Source organism: Mustela putorius, unplaced genomic scaffold (assembly GCF_011764305.1).
Source record: "Mustela putorius furo isolate JIRA1106 unplaced genomic scaffold, ASM1176430v1.1 tig00003853_pilon_pilon_pilon, whole genome shotgun sequence".
In the NCBI taxonomy this organism is placed as follows: Eukaryota; Metazoa; Chordata; class Mammalia; order Carnivora; family Mustelidae; genus Mustela; species Mustela putorius.
The window spans coordinates 50,727,288-50,743,840 of NW_025422005.1; the positions used below are offsets into that span (position 1 = coordinate 50,727,288).

Here is a 16,553-nt window from a genome sequence, read left to right on the forward strand (position 1 = left end):
TTAATAAAGAAACATGCACCAGAACTTTACTATCTTGATAATTATAATTCAACATAACATAGGATAACATTGTTATCCTATGTATTTTATTTTATGTATTTAAAAACATTATTCCAGGGGCATCTGAGAGGCTCAGTAGGTTAAGCCTCTGCCTTCGGTTCAGGTCATGATCTCAGGGTCCTGGGATCAAGTCCCACATCGGGATCTCTGCTCGGCAAGGAGCCTGCTTCCTCCTCTCTCTCTCTTTGCTTGCCTCTCTACCTACTTGTGATCTCTCTCTGTCAAATAAATAAAATCTTAAAAAAAAAAAAATTAAATTATTCCAAAAAAGAGAATGACAGGATTCACAAAACTGCAAGGGTACCATGACAAAAAAACTTTAAGAACCCAACTCCAAAGCAAGATCTACCATAATATGACCTAGTTCAAGAATCATGAATTACATGGGTTATATATAAACAATATACATTTACTTTTGACTGGCCAATCTGTTTCCAGAAACAGAAGTTTAGGGAAAAAATTCAATCAGTATATGTAATAAGCTTATTAAACCACTCAACAGAAAAACATACTAAAGGATTGACAGGTGAAATGATACAATGACTAGGCTTTGTTTTAAAATATTACAGGAAAAAAGGGAACTGGTAATAGATAAAACAATAGAGAGGAGTGTCTGGCTGGCTCAGTCAGTGGAACAGGCAGCTCTTGATTTCATGGTTGTGAGTTCAAGACCCATGCTGAGTATAGAGATTATGTAATAAAAAAAGTTTATGTTAACTAATTAGAATTTAAATAAAAATTTGAAAAAAAAAGAATGACAATGGAGGTTAATTATACTGTTCTATTTACATTGTATATGTTTGTAATTTCCTATTATAAAAAAGTTTAAGACTATATTCAGATTAGCAAACCTAGAAGTTCACTAAGGATTAATAAGAGATATACGGGGCATAGTCCTAACTGCTAACCAAGGTCCAGATCAAAATGAATGGCATCTTTTCTTTTGTTTCTTATTTTATTTGTTTCTTATATTGTTTCTTATTTATTTATTTATTTATTATTATTATTTATTTACTTGAGAGAGAGAGACGGAGGCAGAACAAACTTGGGGGGGGTGTAGAAGACAGAGGGAGAGGAAGAAGCAGACTCCGCACTGAGCAGGGAGCCCAATGTGGGGCTGGATCCCAGGACCCCAGGTTAAAGACCTGAGCTGAAGGCAGATGCTTAACCCACTGAGCCACCCAGATGCCCCTTCATTTTGTTTCTTACACTGTTACCAGGTCTGAACTACTGCATTCATTCTTATATTCTTAGTAACACAATATTTGCTAGATACCCTCTTTCTATAAACTGGAAGAAAAAGATGAAAGTTCACTAGGTGATTATAACTAAGGCAACTTTGGAAAAGAGGCCAACTCTCACAATCTCACTAAGAATAACATGACGTGTGATGTAGCTCTTAAAAACTGAACACACAGCATTTGCTCAATTAGATTATACCTTGATCTTTATAACTCAAATGCAACAGTGGAAGTCAAGTATAAATTTGGAACATGAGCAACATTATATAAATCCAGTACCTAACTTGTGGATGATTTCAGATACTCAATAAAAAAAATTTTCCCCACTGTTATTACTTGGTTTAGGATTTTATTTATTTGAGAGACAGAGCATGAGAGAGGCGTCCTAGCCAGTCACCTTAATGTAACAACTACACTAGTATTTTTTCTATGATACTGTGATAGCTAACTATTTCCTTGATAAAGCAAGCATTTCATGTCAATAATCTTCATTGGTTTGGCCCAATAAGAAATGCATGACATTAGCTGCAAACTTCCATGTATCTATGAGTCTTCATTAACCCCATAGAGGTGTGAAAAGACCAGGTCTCTCCCGGATTAACACTCTACAAAAATAAGTGAACAATCAATGTATTTAGGGGGGATTTATATAAATACAAAATCTCTAATTTTAGGGATAGCTTAATAACGGATTTTTCTAAATATCTTTGAGAAATCACAACAATTTCGTTAAAACCTTATTTTTTAAAAATATAAAAAACTGGAGCACCTGGATGGTTCAGTCAGTTAAGAGTCTGCCTTAACTCAAGTCATGATCTCAGGGTCCTGCGATGGAGCCCTGTGTTGGGCTTCCCTGCTCAGTGGGGAGCCTGCTTCTCCCTCCGCCTGGCTGCTACTCCTCCTACTTGTGTATACTCTCTCTGTTAAATAAATAAAATCTTTTTAAAAATAATAAATAAGGGCGCCTGGGTGGCTCAGTGGGTTAAGCCTCTGCCTTCAACTCAGGTCATGATCTCAGGGTCCTGGGATCAAGTCCCGCATCGGGCTCTCTGCTTGACAGGGAGCCTGCCTCCCTTTCTCTCTCTGCCTGCCTCTCTGTCTACTTGTGATCTCTCTGTGTCAAATAAATAAATAAAATCTTTAAAAATAAATAAATAAATAAAAATATTTTAAAATTACAAATTAAACATATGTATTTTTTATATACATACCCTTTAAAACAGCTTTTTCTACATTGTCTAATAATAACCATAAATACTGGAGGCCAAAGTATTAAGTAATAGGAAATCGGTGATTTTGAGACTATAGTTCTTTTTAACCTGTTTTCTCAGCTCAGCTAAATGTTTGTTTCAGTCACATCATTCATTCTCCCTCTATACAAACAGTATTTTTTAAAATCTTTTTTTACTCCATAAGACTCTAAAATACACTCAAGTTTTAAACTAAAAATAGCTATGATGTGCAAATATTTTCTTAAAACTCACATTAAAAATGCTTAAAAATAGTTTTTTCAGTTACAAATGTGAGCCCTCTGGTATGTTAGCTAATCATACTGGTTCTACGTAGGCTGCTACACACAGTTAGTGAAACAATGATGGTACTGAAACCACAAGGAGTCCTAGTGTCAACTTTATCTTTTTTTTTTTAACATTATTTACTGGGACAATGTACACATACAGATTTGTATAATGAACACTAGTGTATGTAACCTGAAATAATGGCTTACCACAAAACATTCCTTAAAAGGTTAAAAAGAATTCAAACTGAGCAAGAAAAATACTACTGTGATCCAGCAACAATTCAGTCAGCAAGTATATATGGAAACTTATGCAAAATATTTTATGATATCTGTATGTTAGCTGATTTCTAGCTTTCATACATCTTCCTTTTGTGATTCTAGAATTATTTCTATGTGAGATTTTCTAGATATGGTAAAGGGGCCTGTTTGGTTTTTTTTTTCCCCCACCAACTATAAATTCCTAAAATATTAACTATCCATGAGACTAAAATTTTTTAACAGTATTAAGTAGAATAAGCAACCTATATGACTTAACATTCAGGTCACATGGCACTGAAGCTTCAAGTAATAATACAAAGCAAGCTACTACTAACTATTGATAACTTTGATAACCTCCCCTTTAAAAATAATTTTATCTAATTATACCCCCAAAACTCAGAAACCCTATGCTTTCAAACTATTCTCTCCCAAGTTATGTAAGGCTTGGATGAATGTAATCTAATAAAGCATCTACTGAGCATTTAATATATGTCAGGCACTTTGCAAAAAGCTTTAATGTAGGGGCACTGGAGTGGCTCAGTGGGTTAAAGCCTCTGGCTTCAGCTCAGGTCATGATTCCAGGGTCCTGGGATTGAGCCCCGCATCAGGTTCTCTGCTCAGCAGGGAGCCTACTTCCTCCCTCTCTCTTTGCCTGCCTCTCTGTCTACTTGTGATCTCTGTCAAATAAATAAATAAAATCTTAAAAAAAAAAGTTTTATATGTATTATCTATTTAATCCTCACAAATTTCTAAGATACAGGAATTTTTATTATCCCTATGTAAAAAGAAGGAAAATCAGTTGATCTCCAGTTTTAGATGATTCTAAAACTAAATGTGGTTGCAAAATTTGGTTCCATTTCCCAATTTTTCAGAAAATATGCATAGAGTCATACCATTTCACGTAATATAGAAACTATTCTTTCTTTTCATAACTCAGATTTTTTTTTCAAAAGCATACAATCAACTTTATAATCATTCTTTTTTAAAATGAAAGAAACTCTTTTGGCCAACAAGTATCAACAGGAAAAATACCAATGGAATATAGAAACCATAATCTACTTCTATAGTCTCATGTACTTCTCTTTACGTCTTTAAAGACACCCTTACAGTAGAAAATTATTAATCTCTTTCTTAAACAATGTGCCTTCTTACCTCAACAGTTTTCACCTATTACTAACAGAGCACTCTGATCCTTTCTGTACCTTAGGAAACTTAGCAATCCTAAGAAACTTGACATCCTACGTTACAATTTATCAATGTTTGTTAATGAGTTAAAACATTTTACATGAGATCCTTAAAGGCAGTAAATAAGATGAAAACAGATTATATAAAATTCTAGCCTGAAACCAACTTATTTTGATAAAAAACATTAGAATCTAAAGCAGTGTTTGTTTTCAATTAATGTTTAATAGGAATAAACCTGATCTTACTGATGCGTTTAGCTGGTTCTGCTATTCTCTGGAAATAAACTGCTCAGTCATGAGAGAACAGTTCTTCTTTACATATTTAATGAATCATTTTTTGCCTATAATGTTATTTTCACTAATAATGCTTGGGGTAAGTATCGACTCTTTAATTAATACAGTACTTAGATACAGTCCAAGCTAAAGGTACTGAGATACGTTAACAGATTTCTCCAGATGATTCTCAAGCTAATTAGTTATGAATTCATTCTTACACCTGAAAAGTTTACTGCCAAAATAGAAAGTAATTATAATTTTCAGACAATCAATTATCCTTACTGATGCTAAACACTTCGAATGGTAAAACATTCAATCATAAAAACCAAAATCAAACACAAATAAACAAGTTACCATAAACAGCTAATATGTTTATTCACTTTCTGTAAACTCATACTCAGCAAAAACATACTAACTTATAATTTATAAAATTCATTTAAATCTTTTTGGTGTGTTAACTCTCCTTCTTCCCCACAGAAAAAACTGGATTAAAATTGGATACATACTTGAGAGAAAACAATAGGCTACCTCATTCAGTAAGGTATCCTCTCACTTTAGATAAGCTCTCTACCCAACTCCCATTCAACTCCTGAAACATGTCTAGATCTTCTATTTCAGCCCCTCATATACTTAGCTCAGTTATAAGGCATTAAAAATATTATTAGACAAGGATACATAATGAGGTATATTTTGAGGCAAATAATAAGGTAAACAAAGGTGTTCTGCCTGCTTTAATAAAAATGTAGCATTCAATTATCTAGCAATAAGAAACTTCAATTTTATTCATATTGTCAATAACTATAAACACTGGATGTACTATCATCCCAAAGGATGAAGAACACAGAAATAAAATAAGACCTGGGTTCAAGTCCAGATAAGTTTATCTCTTATTTATTTATAATAAATAAAAAATAATAATTCTGCCAGAATTACATAATTTATAAGAGTCTTCTGAGACTGAATAAATTAATTTAAATGAAAACAATTTAAATTAAATGCTATAGAGCACTAAATTAATGTTATCATATCAGCACATCACAGGCAAGTTCAGGACACCAGGGGTTAAAAAAAAATAAACAAAATAAACAAAAAAACAACTCAAAAAAGCGTTCAAAGCAAATGATACCAACAAAGGATTAGCAATGAGAAGTACATTGGGCCACCTGAGGTGCCTGAATGGCTCAGTCCATTAAAGACTTCAGCTCAGATCATAATCTCAGGGTCCAGGGATTGAGCCTCCCTCCCCACCACCTCCTCGCATTGGGCTCCCTGCTCAGTCTGCTTCTCCCTCTCTGCCCCTCTGCCTCCCCGCTCATGCTCACACCCTCTTTCTCTCTAATCAATAAAATCTTCTAAAAAAATAAAAGTATTAGACCACTCAAAAATATCAGTTAAAGCCAGAAGACAGTTGTGTCATGTTTTCAAAATCCTGACAGAAAATAATTTACAACTTAGAATATTGTATCCAGCAAAATCAGAAATTCTGGAGTAAAGGTAAAATAAACACATTTTCAGATGCAAAAATCTCAGAAAATTTACTCCCTACGTCAAGAAGACACTGAAGGTTGTCCATAAAATGAGTAAAACAAAAAAGAAAACTATACAGGAAATAGGGACTTCATGGCAAAAAAAATGCAAAGAGAACTTCCAGGATCATGGTAAACAGGCTCCAAGATGACAACTGTACAGTAGGCCTAGCAAGCCTCGGAAACTCCCTCGGACACACTGACGATCTAGTTTCAAGGGGAACTGAAGAAGCCACGAGTCAGGAAATGATTATCTGCTATATTTTATTGTACTGCAAGAAGCTTTAGAGAATTTTAAAAGCTTTAGAGAATTAACACATAGAAAAGTAGGGAAACTAAATAATGTTAACTATTTCAGGAAAATAAAAAGCTATATAAATCAAAAACAGCAGGAATAAAATCATAGTAATCTACAGGGCTCCACTGCAAAAACAGTTACATACGAATCACAAACATGTAAAAAAAAATCAACACTGATTTAATGAAAAACTGGAATTATAACTACGTATGGAAGAGATGACAAGTATATGTATTTTTTTCTGGATTTATGCAAGGACATGTATTTTTAGGAAGGAAGATATAAGAGTTAAATCTTTGTCTTCTATAACAGTAAAGAGATGTTTAAAATTAAACAAGAATCAAGAAATAGTAGCATGAATATGTTATTCAGGAAACAAGGAATAAAATACCAAAAGAAGGAGCAAAAGAGGTACCAGTGATTGACACTGAAAATTAGACATCAAGGTAGGGAAAGGCTGGTAGGAGTAATTTTAAGCCTACAGTACTTACACGAACTTTAAGTATATTCGTACAATTCTTTTTAAAAATAGAAGTATGTAAATAACAAAAATAAGTAGGAAAATGAAAGAAAAGACCACTCGAAGTCCCCAGTTTCTATTTTCTTTATCTCTGAAACAATCCCAGCGGAGGTAAGACAGATAAACACAAGTTAGGGTTGCTCTAGATGAGATTCCTGTACTAGATAAGATGTATAGCTGATAACCTCAAAATGGTTTCATACAAATTTTGGATTATATAATCACTTCTTTATTCCATGTGCTTGTAAGTACTTAAATATATAATTTATAGAAGAATAATTTCATAATATCTTATTTCTTTCAAAAGCAATATATATTTTCCTTAGCCTAACTTCTAGAACTTTACTTATACTAACTGCCAATTACATGCAGTGTTTTGTACTCTGTACCCTCACAAGAGGAGGCAGGTATAATTATGACCTCACATTTTATTAATAAGAAAACTGAGTGGGCAATATATGAAGTAACTTGTCCTAAGTCGCCAAACAGTGCATAGTGGAGTCAGAAATCACACTCCTAACTCTATGACTCTAAATTCCACTCTCATACCATTGATATTTCTGAACTCAATGAAGAAATGTTTGTTGTGTGCAGCATCCTCTTCTAGATGCTGGAAATATAGTGATAATGGAAACAAACATGTCCCTGCCCTTTACAGTCATTACATTTTAATAAAAAAGACCCAAAAAACCCCATGATATAACTACATAATGTGATGCTAGACAATGATGAACTATATAATATGATGCTAAGTAATGATGATGAAGAATTGGAGAGAAGTGGATCTTTTTAATGAGGGTAATGAGAGGAAGCCTCACGAGGCAATGACCTTTAAGCAGACATATGGCTGAATGATGAACCAAACCACATGAAGATCTAGGGGAAAACATGTCAGACAAAGAGAAGAACAAATGGAAAAGCCTTAGGGAGAACGAAATTTTGTTTGTTCAAGGATGAGTAAAAAGGCCACTGAGGCTAAAGTGAAATGAGCGGAGTAGGATATGAAGTAAGATACAGGCAGGGGCCAGAGCATATAGCGTCTTATAGACTGTTATTAAAAAAAAAAACATTTTTTTTCTGCTTATGATGGAAGTCACCAGAGATTTTAGGTGGAGTAATGAATGATCTGATTGAGAACATTTAAATAATCTCTCTAGGGACGCCTGGGTGGCTCAGTTGGTTAAGTAGCTGCCTTCAGCTCAGGTCATCATCCCAGAGTCATGGGATCCAGTCCCACATCGGGCTCCTTGCTCTGCAGGGAGCCTGCTTCTCCCTCTGACTCTGCCTGCCACTCTGTCTGCCTGTGCTCGCTCTCGCTCGCTCTCTCTCTGACAAATAAATAAAATCTTTAAAAAAAAAATTTTAAATCATCTCTCTAGTGATAATGCTGAGAATTGATTTTGGAGGGGTTAAAGGAAGATGATCAAATCAGAAAGGTACAGAAAAATGTGAGATCAGAAGCTGTCCCATAGGCTAACATCTAGCCCCACGCAGCAACTGAGCATTTGAAATGTGGCTCATCTGACAATGAGATGGGCTTTAAAAGTAAAACACACACCTGATTTTGAAGACATTTTGTAGGAAAGAAAAAAAGTAAAATATCTCAACAGTTTTTCACATTTAGTACACGTTGAAATGATAATATTTTAGGTGTATTAGGTTAAATAATTTAAAATTAATTTCACTTGTTTCTTTTTATTTTTTTAATGCGGGAACTATAAAATTTTAAATCCCAAATGTAGTTCCCATTATATTTCTATTTGACAGTGCTAATCTGGATAGTGACTTGCCGAAAGTTTTATAAGTGGAGAAAGGGGGGTGCCTGGGTGGCTCAGTGATTAAGTGTCTGCCTTCAGCTCAGATCATGATCCCAGAGTCCTGGGATCAAGCCCTGCATTGGGCTCCCTCTTGAACAAGAAGCCTGCTTCTCCCTCTCCCTCTCCCCCTGCTCGTGTTCCCTTTCTCATGGTCTCTCTGTGAAATAGATAAAATCTTGAAAAAAGAAAAAAGTTGAGAAGGTAAGCACTGCCTGGGGTGCCTAACCTCAGCTGGTTAAGCATCTGATTTCAGCTCAGGTCATTATCTCAGGGGCCTGGAATGGAGTTCTGCCTAGTTGAGCACTGCATGGAGCCCTGCATGGAGCCCCATGTGGGGCTCTGTGCTCAGTGAGGAGTCTGCTTCTTGTCCTCTCCCTTTGCCTCTACCCCATTGGCATGCACGTGCAAGCAGTGCGCATGCTTTCTCTCAAATATGTAAACAAAATCTTTGGACAAAGTAAGAACTATGGGATTTGGGATACATTTTGAAAGCATAGCCTGTAAAACTTGTGTGAGGAGTAAATGTGGAGTAGGAAAAGGAGAGAAATCACTTTGATTCCAAAATTCTGGCCTCAGAAACCAGGTAACTTGGTGGTAAAATGTGCTAGGCTGGGAAGGCTGGGCTGGAGTCTTACGTCTGAGCTGCCCCACTGGCTATCCCAATGTCAAGTCACAGACTAGGCATTCACAAACAAAGGGGCTTCATTCATAAGGAGTATAAATAAACGAACCCTTAGAGTTATGGAGTGGTCAGCCTAGAAAGCCTATCCAACAGCCTCATGTCAAGTATTCGGAGTAGAGGATCAGTAAATACTGTTGATTAGTTGTTGGGCCACAGTGCAGCCACATAATTTTGGTTCTGTGGAACGCTAAACTCTGCTAATAACATCTGAGGAAATACAGTAACTGGGAGTTCAAATGTTTTAATCTCACAGCCCACAATTCCAGGGTTAGCTCCACCACAGGGAAGTATACTTGACCTCGCCATCCCTTTACTCACTTCTAAAATGAAGGTAATACCTACCTCAAGCCGTGAGAATTAAGTAAAAGAATGTATGTAAGGTAATAAACATTAGACCTTTGACCTGGCACACGGTGTAAGTTTAATACATGACGACTCTTAATAAAACCATAGACTAAGAAATGGATTACATAACAAAGCTACAAAGGATTTTTGGAGAGTTTCATTCTGGTTCTACTTTAACGATAGAATATATAGTATCTAATTTCAGAAATCTCCAAAATTAAAATGTGTTACCTGTAAGTAGTGTTTGGAACATAGACATCCCTGGCAGGAAACTCCAAAATTTCTCTGGTAGGTCTAACCCTACTGTCTGGGTAAAGCTTCACTTGAAGCAGCTCTGGAGTTAGGCAATAATGGGGATTTTCAGGTGCAGGAGAAATGTCTATCTTCAGCTGAGCTGCATATAAAAACATATTGTAAGAACAATGTAAATGTAAGAAAAACTTCATGTAAAAATGTTCCTGAAGGATTTAGACCCTATTTTTGCAAGAAGTCTAGAAATTACAATCATCTCAGACCTCTAAATTATTTCATTTTACCAAGTCTCAAACTTACAAATTACTGATACAGAAATAAGTACATGTAAAATAATAAATGCCTATAATGAATGAATGAGAAAAAGCAGCAAAAGAAAAAAAAACAGAAAGAGGGATCTAGCATAGACTCAGCCAACATTCTGAAAGTTAAGTGATTTAATTTAAACTTTTTTACTCTGGAACAACAAACAAAACAGTTTTACTCTGGAATGGTTTGTTCTGATTATAATATGAATTTGTTTCTGAATATTTACCATTCTACATACATTCTCTTTCCTCTAAAAAGTAATTTTAAGCCATGAAATTATTCATCATTCTCATTGCAGTACTCAAATTATCAAAAGTACTGAATCTTGCATATAAACTATTAAGATCAAAAGAAGAGAATAATGAGATAAAGAAGACTGACAGGCATTGGGCTAAGAAAAACATATGGGTTAGAGAAGTGAAAAAAGAAGTACATAATTACCAACAATATGACATATTAGTGATGATAAGGGCTGTAATAGAGTTTAATCAAAAATTTAAAATACCTGTAATAGGTCTTAGTCGCCGTAAAACAGAAGATGGCCTTCTCATATCAGCAAGAAATTTGTACAAATCTTCATCACTTAGGCGGTCTCCTTCCTGAGGAAAAAGTATTCCATAAAACAAACGCAGTAGATTAAAAATAAATATATATTGCCTATTAATATTCCTACCCTCTTCTTTCAGGTTAGCCAGAAAGAAAAGTAAGATTATTAATATAATTATGATTAAAAACAATTACCCTGCTAATTTGTTTTCTTCTTTTTATGCTTTCGATTTTATTGAGTTATACTATTTTCTACATTTTAATTTTTTATATTTACTTATAGCCCATTATTCATGTTAGAAGGTATTATAGAACACACTAAAATGCTGAAAATCAATACAAGTTAGAGGTAGAGGAAAAGGAAAAAAGAAAAATAATAGACATAAAAGAAACATATATATGACAGTCTTAAAAATTTTTTATATTTGAGTTTTTGTCTTTTCAATTTTATATCACCAAATTTCTCAAATGCAGAATATACAGCATTATCTAAATTTGAAAAAGAAAAGAATAAGAAACAATAAAAACTACACTTTTTTTCTGATTGCAAGTAATTTTTAAAAAATTTTTTCATTTGAGCATAGCTAACACTAATGTTAGGTGAGTTTCAGATGTACCACACAGTGATTCAAGGCGTTTATACGCTATGCTACACTCACAACTGTAGCTATCATTTACTACTATATAACACCATTAAAATATAATTGACCGCACTCGTTACATTGTGCCTTTTAGTCCCATGACTCCATTCATTCTGTAACTGGAAGCCTGTTTCTTCCACTCCCCTTCACCCATTTTGCCCATCCCCCAACCTTTCACTCCTCTGGCAACCATCAGTTAGTTCTCTGTATTTACATGTCTGATTCTGCTTTTGTTTGTTTATACGTTTAAGAAACTACTCTAAAGGAAAAGAATAATTATCCTGCTACTAAGACCAGAAAGAAAACTGTGACACAATCTCAATCAATGGGAAAAAAGACAAGCATACAAACAAAAAAACCAAAGCACACCTAATTAATACAAAATTTTCAATTCAATATTTTTTCTTACAAAAGAATTTTGCTCTTTTATTCAAGAATCAATCTCTGGGGGCATCTGGGTGGCTCAGTGGTTTAAAGCCTCTGCGTTCGGCTCAGGTCATGATCTCAGGGTCCTGGGATCGAGCCCCGCATCAGGCTCTCTGCACAGCGGGGAGCCTGCTTCCCCCTCTCTTTCTGCCTATCTCTCTGCCTACTTGTCTACTCTGTCAAATAAATAAATAAATAAAATCTTTAAAAAAAAAAAAAGAGTCAATCTTTGGATTTTATTAATCCAAACCTCCTGCACTTGATATCTTACTGTTTTTAAGCACTGTTCATATATTTCTTATTTTGTATGTTAATGAACATATTTAACATTACTACTGTGAGCTCATCTTGAGCCATATCCCATTTGTTCACTATTATATTCTAAACGGAGTAAAGAATTGATCTCTTTTATCCCACTACTTAGAAATGTGATTTTTAATTTCCAAGTGATCCAAGATTTTTGTTAATACTTTGATAAACAGTTTTGAGTTTTATTAGGTCATGATTAGAGAATTTCATTTTATGAAGATTTTTTCCTGTGGTCTAATTATTGTAAATGTTCCATCAGCTGCTAAAACAATATACACTCTCCTTCTGTCAGATCTTTAAATGGTCTTAACTGACAGTACATTCAGATTATCTCTACTTAATTATTTTTCTGTCTACTTAACCTGTTAAATTGATTCTATTATTGGCCTCCACTCTCAACTCCCTGTATGCTTTTTGTTGGGTGAGACATAATTCCCACCCCCGGGGGTTGGCCCTGTGACTTGTCTTGGCCAATAAGCAAATGTGATGCAGAGACCTGATAAACATTTGCACAACTGAGTTTGGCCCTTCTGTTGAACTCCTGCCACTAGGATGAGAACATGACCAAGCCAGCCTGCTAGAGGATGAGAATAGAAGAGAGACATGGAAGACACCTGAGTCACGTTAGTCTTCCCAAGAGAAGTCAGTCTAGATCAAATAATCAAAGTCAGTCTCTGAATGTGAATGAGCCTAGCTGACACCCCCTACTTCTACACTGTGTATTCACCACTGTATATGCCAACTTATATACCTGTCAACAAATACACTTCTTAAAACTAATGGGTGGGTTTAATTTTGTTCTTCTATCTCCATGTACTTTTAATAAATCTGACTTGACAATTTCAATCTGTACATAAGCACTGCTGATTATTACATCGCAATCATGGTTAGTAATCTCTCATCAACTTAAAAAAAGAACTACCTTCCGTATCTCATTTAGGAGAAACTTGTACCTTGAATTCTACTATATTAAAGTTATAATCTCTGCTTTTTACTTAGTTTGCATTTGGCTGGTGCATAGTACCCTAGCTATTTAAAAATACTTTTAAAAATTATACACGCTAATAATTTTTAAAAATACACTATACAAAGTATAAATGCTTTTCATTAAAATAAACAAACGTTTTCTATTATTGATGTTTCCAATCATCATTCATTCAAAGTTTTCACAATCACTTTGTGCTAGCTTCCAGCTACCAGTCTCCAACATAGTATCCAGTACGTGGTGAATGCTCAAAAAATATTTGCTGGATAAATAGGTAGGTGGGTGTACTGATACTCAGTACATGCTGAACACTCAGAAACTATTTGTTGGATCAATAGGTAGGTGGGTGGATGGATGACTTGTTGATTTAAGGTTACAATACCAGTTCAATAATAAAGTAGGCTGAAGAAATGAAAAAAGAACTGGGAAATAGTGCAGAAGTGATATAGTGCTTGAAGAAGTAGAAAAAGAGAAAAATGTCATAGCTGCAAGGCTGAGTCACTGTATCACGTAAATCTACTGCCCAGTTCCTGTAGCTTTATTTGGCCTATCACTTCATCCAAATAACACTGTGGCCTTTTCTAGACTCTTTCTTGTTCTATTGCCCATAATAAAAAGACCCTTACCACTTTAGATAATTCTCAGCTACTTTACTCTTTCAAGTTATAAGATGTCAGTAGGCCAGGATTTCCTCAAAAGAAGGAATTCTTGGACAATATTTAGCACTTCCCCTTCTTCGGTTCCAAAACATACACATGATTCCAATTCATTTTGTATCAAAACCTAGTGTGGACATGCACACGTGCATGTACTCATGCAAAAATTAGGGAGAAAAAATCTCACTGAAGGAACATTTAACCTCGCTATGTGCAATGCACTATTATTTTTCTATTCTACTGTGTTTGTTTTTTTTTAACCTGAGTATTATCTATTACATTTGCATTACTGTTAATGAATCATGACCAGCATTTGAAAACTCCTGATTTGATTCATGATTTGAAGTACAGAGAACATATTTGAAAAGAATAAAATACTTGATCAAGAACTTTTTGGACCTATAAATGCACCTATAAAGATAATGTTGATTAGGAGCTCCTGGGTGGCTCAGAGGGTTAGGCCTCTGCCTTCGGCTCAGGTCATGATCTCAGGGTCCTGGGATTGAGCCCCGCATTGGGCTCTCTGCTCAGCAGGGAGCCTGTTTCCTCCCTCTCTCTGCCTTCTTCTCTGCCTACTTGTGATCTCTGGCTGTCAAATAAATAAATAAAATCTTTTAAAAAATAAAAATAAAAATAAAAAATGTTGATTATATTTTAGCACAAAAATGCATTACAAAGGCCTGAAAGTCCTATTCCTTACAGCATTGATGTGGTAAATTCAACCCAAAAAAACCTGGATAGGGAAGAGAGATACAACCACACAATCACTGACTGAAAAAATTCATATACCATAAATGTTTAAAAGTTAAAATATTACAATTGAGAAATAGGATATAAATGTGGAGGATAGATTTTGATGTATTATTACTATAACAGTTAAATAAATATAATTATACAACAGGCATAAGATTATTTTATTCTAATACTTCTTATTCTTAAAAGTTTTTTTAAATTTCTCAAAATCACAAACACTGCATGTACATGTACAATTACAATTTTTCTGAAAATAAAAAAATTTCACAAACAAATAGCCCCCTAGAATTCCTACATGACAGAATAATACCTGCTTAAAAAAATTTGTCACTGTGAGAGTAGCAGGTCGAAAGCTGGTCAGGTTACAAGCGTCATCTCCACTTGTTGTCCTTTCGAGTGATCGTCTGCCAACAATACTAGAATTCCTCCTCTCTGACCAAGACCCTTTTCGTTCTACCGAGGGGGGAAAAAAAGCATGATATTCATTTTCATAATACTTAAAACTTGTTTTATTTATTTATTTTTTAATATTTTATTTATTTATTTGACAGACAGAGATTACAAGTAGGCAGAGAGGCAGTCAGAGAGAGGAGGAAGCAGGCTCCCTGCTGAGCAGAGAGCTTGATCCCAGGACCCTGGGATCATGACCTGAGCTGAAGGCAGAGGCTTTAACCCACTGAGCCACCCAGGCGCCCCTTAAAACTTGTTTTTTTTTTAAAGGAAATCTATTTTTTTTTTTAATGTTATTTATTTATTTGTCAGAGACAGAAGGAGAGAGAGCAAGCGAGCATAGGCAGACAGAGAGGCAGGCAGAAGCAGAGGGAGAAGCAGGCTCCCCGCCAAGCAAGGAACCTAATGTGGGACTCGATCCCAGGACCCTGGAATCATGACCTGAGCCGAAGGCAGCCGCTGAACCAACTGAGCCACCCAGGCGTCCCTTAAAACTTGTTTTAAAGCAGCTTTCCAAACACAGGGGGAAAAGTCATTAAAGTTGAAAATTCAGCATATTGATTATAGCAGGAGCTTCACTTCTGGAGAGTGGGTGGCACAGTCAGCTAAACATCTGACTCTTGGTTTTGGTTCAGGTCATGATCTCAGATTTGTGACACTGAGCCCTGAGACAGGTTCCACACTCAGTGCAGAGTCTGCTTAAGACTGTCTCTCCCTCTCCCCTGTGCTCACTCTCCTTCTCTCAAACAAATAAATAGAGCTTTTAAAAAAAAAAAAAAAAAAAAAAGCACTTCTGGAGAGATCAGTAAGAAAGCACTATACCTAAATCTTCTGGTTCTCTTTTTAAAATTTCTCTAGTGTAAAAAAAAAAGTCTCTACTATGCTATAATTATGTATATAACCAAAGATGAGCTATGATGAGCAGCTACAGAGGAACCATGTATTTGCTGGGAAATATTCACACAATAAAAATTTTAGTAACCATGTAATAGTCCGTAACTTGAATTTGAATTCAAAACAGAATTTTAATTCCAAGTCCTTGCATAAAACACCATTATTCAAAACCAAATGAACAAAATGAAACAAGATGGGATTGGGAGGGAGACAAACCATAAGTGACTCTTAATCTCACAAAACAAACTGAGGGTTGCTGGGGAGAGGGGGGTTGGGAGAAGGGGGGTGGGGTTATGGACATTGGAGAGGGTATGTGCTTTGGTGAGTGCTGTGAAGTGTGTAAACCTGGCGATTCACAGACCTGTACCCCTGGGGATAAAAATATATTATATGTTTATAAAAAATTTAAAAATTAAAATTTTAAAAAAACAAAACAAATGAACAGCTATGTTGCAGATCAATAAGGAAACAGAAGACTTTAAACAAACTAGACATTACAGACATCTATACGACATATCAGCAAGGAAAAGCAGAATACATGCCCTTCTCAAGTGCACACAGGACATTCTCCAAGGCAGACTAAGCCATAAGACAAAATACAATAAA

The 16,553-nt window shown here is 35.2% G+C and overlaps 1 protein-coding gene across 14 annotated transcripts in view; it reads right to left on the minus strand.

The window, feature by feature from the left end:
• DOCK7 (dedicator of cytokinesis 7) overlaps nt 1-16,553 on the minus strand; it is a 221,160-nt gene that overhangs the window by 134,552 nt on the left and 70,055 nt on the right. For all 14 annotated transcript variants that reach the window (XM_045064651.1, XM_045064650.1, XM_045064649.1 and 11 more), the window contains exons 12-14: nt 14,914-15,056; nt 10,793-10,886; nt 9,958-10,120 (exon numbers count right to left, since the gene is read on the minus strand). In XM_045064651.1, the coding sequence (XP_044920586.1) occupies nt 9,958-10,120; nt 10,793-10,886; nt 14,914-15,056 (400 nt within the window). The remainder of the gene's footprint in view (nt 1-9,957; nt 10,121-10,792; nt 10,887-14,913; nt 15,057-16,553) is intronic.